Source organism: Lathamus discolor, chromosome 6 (assembly GCF_037157495.1).
Source record: "Lathamus discolor isolate bLatDis1 chromosome 6, bLatDis1.hap1, whole genome shotgun sequence".
Classification (NCBI taxonomy): Eukaryota; Metazoa; Chordata; class Aves; order Psittaciformes; family Psittacidae; genus Lathamus; species Lathamus discolor.
Genome location: NC_088889.1, coordinates 73,802,370 through 73,808,522, shown reverse-complemented (window position 1 = coordinate 73,808,522; position 6,153 = coordinate 73,802,370). Strand labels below are relative to the sequence as shown.

Below are 6,153 nucleotides of genomic sequence, written 5' to 3'. Positions count from 1 at the left end.
TTCAACATCCTTCCCAACCTTGCTGTCCTTAATCCATGTAGAAACCCCAGAGGAAGATGGCATAAACCCAAACCAAGGCTCAAGCAAACAGTGATGAGAGGAGCTGAATCAGCCCCTGAGGGTGAGTGGTGGTCTCAGGCCCCACTTGCACTCCCAGACCTCCACCTCCCCTCCTGCACCGGTGACAGGGACCTCACCAGGGCCACGGGGATCTGCCTTGGTGCATCACTGAGTGCTGCAGCTCTGTTTGGGGTGGCGGACACCTCAAATTAAAGATAAGGCCGCATCTGAGTCACGTCACTAAGATTTGCCCAGGGCTCCCAGGAGAAGGTGGGACATCCCTGCAGCACATAAACAGGGCTAGTGTGCAATGATAGCTCTGTGACAGTGAGTCCTCCAAGCACACAGACACTGCGGATTTGGAGAAAAACTTTCTTGTAAGAGCAAAATATTCATAGAATGATAGTGTCACAGAAACACAGACTGATGTGGGTTGGAAGGGACCTTAAAGCTCATCCTGTTCCAACCTCCTGCCATGGGCAGGGACACCTTCCACTAGACCAGGTTGCTCCAAGCCCCGTCCAACCTGGCCTTGAACACTGCCAGGGATGGGGCAGCCACAGCTTCTCTGGGCACTCTGCACCAGTGCATTTGGGCATCTTAAACCACCATTGAAGCAGCCCCCTCGGGAGAGCGATGCTGCTTTAGGTGGTCTAAGGGTAATTTTCGTATTCCCACAAACCTGCTCCTGTTGTTGAATCGGTGACTGGCATCCAGCCCCTTGTCCTTGCCCTGGAAAAGACTTTCCATGCACGGCTGGGGAAAAAAGCTGTTCAGATTCCCATCCACCTCCCTGCTAAACAAAATCACTGAAAGAAGAGTAAATAAACCAGTTTATTAGCCACGAATCCAGCCCAGCTGTCTCGGAGTTACTCATTATTTTGCCAAACGGCCACGCTTGGATGTTCCTGCGCTTCCCTGTGCACGTGGATTTGTTTTCACTGTGCCGGGAATGGAGCCGGAAGCTGTTCTGCTGCGGCAGGGACGAATGTCTCAGGGCGTGCAGGTTTCCATGCTCCTTATGGGATCAGGAGTCCCTCAGCCATCGGGCAGGACCATGGCTCACCTGAGCCTCTGCTTCTGGCTGGGAGATCAGCTTCACTTCTTGTGTTGGGAATTTCCAGGCCCAGCTGGCCCCTGGGGAAGCAGTGGAAATGAACGCATTTTCATCTGTGTGGCTTGTTTAGAAATCTGGGACGTGTCTTTTTCTAGGGCACCCAGCGCAGCACAGACACGCAGTCATGCACAGGGGTTGCAGCCTCCTCTGGCTGCAGCTTTCCTATGGCACCACTGGGAGCAGGGGACGCAACCGCTACCAACGGCATCTGTGCGGACCTCTGGCACCCACTCCAGCACAAAATGTTGTCCCCTTGTGCAGGACCTGATGGCCAGGTCCTTCACCTCCTGGTGGGAGAGGGAGCTGGCAGAGCTGCAGATCCCACTCCCCACGGGGAAGGCGAATGGGGTCTCATTGCATCCACCCCAACATCCAAATGTCAGGTGAAGGCAGGGATGTTCCCCTCACAGGGAAGCACCCGGCCTTTGTGTTAGACTGAGCTCTGCCACCAGCCACCTTGATGGCCAGGTGATGTTGCTGGGGCTTCATTCCTCCATCACATGAACTGGGGTCCTGGAGCAGCCAGGAAAAATGGTCCCTTCCAACTGTCCCTGCATGTCTGAACGGCTCCAGGTTTCAGCCTCTGCAAAGGGAGTGAGAAACAGGAGCTCCACCATCCTGATGAGGATTGGAGGCTGGGTATCCTGCAGAGACTTGAGCTTGGAGCCCAGTCTGGCCCGGAGAGATCTACCTCGTGCAGCTAAACCCAGGCAGCCGGAGCGGACCCATGTGTCAGCCAAGATAAGAAACTTCTGTCAGATTTATTTTAAGGATGCGTATTTTTGTTTTACAGTTTCCCCTTTGTAGCTGTTCCCAATCTGGTAGCAACGAGTTTTAACCCTTCACTACGATGCAATGAAACCTCAGCTTCTCCTTTTAAGCCTGTTTAGTGTGGAAAGGGGGTTTGGGTGGGATTGGCAGAACTGGGGCACATCGCTGTTGTGGAAGTGGTATACATTAACAGGGATGAGGTGTTGTTATGGAGAGAGCCATGGGGATGCTGTCACTGGAGGCAGGTTTGGGGTCCTTAGGGTGAGGGAATATTACATTACACTGGAGGAGCAGCTTCTGATGGAGGATATTGGTGCAGCTCAAGGGGCAGGGATGTATGGGTGGGATGCTAGGGTGCAATGCTCTCCAGAGCCACGCCAGCTTGCACTGGGATGGGAAGAGCTGGATCCAGGAAGCTCCCACACATCTGCATGCTACCAGCGGGGACACAAGGAGGAGGGTGAGATGGTGGGGTTGTCTGCCAGCAAATGGAGTGCCATCTGCTCCATCCTGCACACTGCTTGAGGAAGTGCAACATGGGGTGGTGTCAGCAGGGTGGCACAGTCTGGATCCCTGGGTGCTCTGTGAGTGAGGACTGACCATGTAGATTCTTTTACCTTCTTCCTTCCGGTTTCTTTGCTGAACAGGGTGTCACTTCCCCATTCGTCTATTCCTGCAGCCAAAAAACCAGCTTGATGCTCTTTTAAGGAGATGAATTTCTGCGGGATTTGCCCTTCATCCAGCCCCTGCAGCAGCCACAGTCCCTGCTGGGATCCATCCATGTAAATAAACCCCTTGCAGACAGCGGGAGGGATTTTGTGTGTGTGCATGTTAATGCAGAAATCAAATCCAGCCAAGCTTCCAACAGGCACAAAAGGCACATCAGCCTGTGTGGGACTCCCCAGCCCAGGGCCGGGCAGCGCTGGTGGCGGCTCACCCGGGGACGGGTGAGCGCTGCCCTGCCCACAGTTGCTCTGTGGGAGCAGAAGAGGGGCATCCAAGTTTCCAGATCAATAAAGGGTGGGATGCAGTGGGGCCTGACGCTAGAAATCTGGGGCTGGCTAACGAGGCTTCTCTGTGGTGCATCTTAACAGCCCGTCCCGTCCCTGCATCCTGTTCCAATGGGGTTTGCTTTTCAGGGTGCTGGAGAAGGGCTGAGCACTGCAAAAGCAACCTAGGTTTGGGCAGGTTGACAGGATTAGGAGCAGGGCTGATGGCCCTGCCAGTGGCTTTGGGCATGTGGGATGAGCAAAGTGGGAGCAGAGGCATTTACAGGCAGCCACAAGCCTGTTTGCTGAAATATTAGAGCAAGAAGGAGGATCTAAAACCCAGGATGTAATAACAGTGATAATAAAACTCAGCCAAGACCTCAAGCTCTCAATAAACCAGCACTTTGCTGAGCCCCCGAGCTTGCAGACCACTGGTTTGCTTACCCCAGGACAGGCTGAAACAGGGAAGTTCAGCTGCACAAACACCCTGAAGCAGGGACCAGGCTTCAGAGACAGCCCATGTTCAATGCTGGCATAACCCATCACCCTCTGAGCCCTGGGCCCCCTCGGCAGCACCGCCGCATCTCCTGACCGCTCAGGGAGTACAGCCTGGGTCAGACTTGAGCTGAAAGTGTCCCCAGACCTCCCAGACTTGCAGTATGTGGACATGACTTTGCAGGACCGGCACTCCAAGTCCTGGTATCCCAGAACATCCCCAGTACCACAGGCATGGCTCTGGACCATGCACACAGTGGCTTTCTCTCAGCGATAGAACACGATTTCCTCACGAGGGTAGAATGGGTGAGGGCAAAGCTGTTGGGAGGAAGGGTGGCATGTAGCATGTGGCATGTAGCGTAACAGGCTCATGAGCGTCCCAGACCCACAGCTCCCTGCACACCCGGCACAAGCTTGGCTTTGCTCTCGCGTGCCCCTGCTTGTGGGTTTTGGCACTATTCCCTCTCTCCGGCTGCGCATGGAAAGTCTCCAGCGCTGACAGCCTAGAGCGTGGCTGCACTCTGTAGTTGTTGGCACAGCCCCTTAGTGCCGGAGTCTGGAGAAGGGATGGCCTGGGGAGGCCTCTTTGGGTGCAGGGCACAGAGCAGAGGTGCTGCTGCTGCTCCCGGAGCCTCCAGACAGGGCCCCCCTGCCCACACTTCATGCTTGGTTTTTAGGCTAAAGAGCTCAAAGAGCAGGAGCAGGCATTCGGTTCCCAAAAAAGAAAGAAAAAAAGTGGCAAAAATGTATTCGCTCCTTTTTAATGCAACTCCAGCTGCTTCTCTGGGAAGAGAATTGCTTTCAGGCTCCCACAGCCGGGGGGTGCTGCTGTGAGCTCACAGCACGAGCCCCCTGTCCCCGGGCATCCCAGGCAGATGAACCCCACGCAGTGGGGCCCGGTCCCCCGGGATTCCAGGGCTGGATCACACGCACGGTGACAGAAGGAGCCCGGTTCCTCCTATCTTGCCACGCTGCAAACACCCAACAGCCGCGGGCCGCGGGGCTGCGCAGCTCCCTGCGTGGGGAGGTCCGTGTCCTCCCCGTCACACTGAGCTCCCGACCTCCCCTTGTCCCCCCTGCTGTCCCCGTGGCTCTCCGGAGCCGGCCGCCCTCACGCACTGGCGTTTGGCGCTTGCTGCAAGCCCTCCCCGACCCCGCACCTCTCCGGGCGCTCCCTGCTCCCAGCGGGTTCCTTTGGGACCTCCTTCCGGACGGAGCCCCGCGGCTCCTCGCGGCACGGGGACAACAGGAGCGGACAGAAGCAGCACCGATTGTTTCCGGGGGGGATGCCTCACGGGCAGTGCTGCGGGCGCGGTGCGGGCAGGCAGCGGGTCCGGGCGCGGTGACACGCTCCTCGGCCTTTCCTTCCAGTCCTGGGCAGCGAGCGGGAGCCCCCCTCATGGCCAGGGGCTGCCTCTGCGCGGACAACGACGGCAAGCTGACCTCGGGCAGGGTCCGGGCCCTGCGGGGGCGACAAAGCCGGTGCTGTCACCCCTGTGCCGCGGGGCGCCGGGCAGAGCGGGGTGTCTAAGCAGGGGGCTCCGGGTGGAGCTGAGCCTCTGCCCCCAGCCCGGGTCATAGGGCTCCCTGCTCTAAGGAGATGGGCTCCTGGCGTTGCCTCTTGCGCTGCCTCTCCCTCTTGGCACGCCAGCACACATAGGCTGCCACCAGCAGACCCATCCCGAAGATCAAGGTGGCCACCGAGACCACCTTAGCAATGTCCATCTGTGGGCCATTGATGGTGAAGGTGATGCACGTCGCTGCCACGCCGATGACCACGGAGACGATGCCAAAGGGGAAGATGCAGCGGTACCAGGATTTCTCAGTCCCACCCGTGGCCAGGGCCAGCTTGTTGAGTGTGGCAGTGGAGTCAGTGGCAGCGGGCACCGGCAGCCCTGGCTTTCCTCCCTGCAGGCAAGTGAGTGAGTTGGACTTGCAGCCCATCATGTTGGCAAGAAACCCCAGGAAAGACCAGCGCAAGCTGCGGGTGGGTTGGATGCCGGTCGCTGTCCCGCCACGAGCTGCTGCTGTGCTGGTGAGGGAGGGAAGAGGCTGGATCCTACATGGTCGGCTTTGTCCTGCTCGGGCTGCCTCGGTGCAGCCGGGCTGGGATCTCACCGCTGCTGCTCTCACTCCCAGCTTCGGTTCCCGGCTCCTTTGCTGCCAGACAGAGCGAGGAGTGGAGCGAGGATTGGTGGTGGCGGCAGTGATCTCATGCGGGGGGTGGGTGGACCGGCTCTGCTCCAATGCCTGTTAACTGTTTCGGGCCTGCAGCCCGGCTGGGATCGCTCTCGGAATGGGGTTTTGCAGTCTGCGTGTTTCCACCAGCCCGGCCCCCGACCAGGCAGCGCTGGGACAGAGAAACAGGCCTGGCTGCCCATCACCTCCAGCCCACACCGCTCCAAGCACCCCTCCAGGCTGCCCGATGGGCAGTGAAACCCCAAAGCGACAAGCTGCAGGACCTCCAGCCGCTCCACGGAGCCCCCTCGCCTCCTTCCAAGATGCTCTTCCTGTGTCACAGAATCACAGAATCCCAAGGGTTGGAAGGGACCTAAAAAGATCATCTAGTCCAACCCCCCTGCAAGAGCAGGGTAACCTACAGTACATCACACAGGAACTTGTCCAGGCGGGCCTTGAATATCTCCAGTGTAGGAGACTCCACAACCCCCCTGGGCAACCTGTTCCAGTGCTCTGTCACTCTTACAGTAAAGAAGTTCTTCC

The 6,153-nt window shown here is 58.0% G+C and overlaps 1 protein-coding gene across 1 annotated transcript; it reads right to left on the bottom strand.

The window, feature by feature from the left end:
* Positions 1-876: 876 nt before the first annotated feature.
* On the bottom strand, positions 877-5,643 carry LOC136017696 (transmembrane protein 100-like). The gene is made up of 2 exons (XM_065686188.1): positions 4,593-5,643; positions 877-1,197 (listed from the first exon to the last, which is right to left on the bottom strand). The coding sequence occupies exon 1, from the start codon at positions 5,377-5,379 to the stop codon at positions 5,008-5,010; it is 372 nt and encodes a 123-aa protein (XP_065542260.1). The 5' UTR covers positions 5,380-5,643; the 3' UTR covers positions 877-1,197; positions 4,593-5,007.
* Positions 5,644-6,153: the final 510 nt, after the last annotated feature.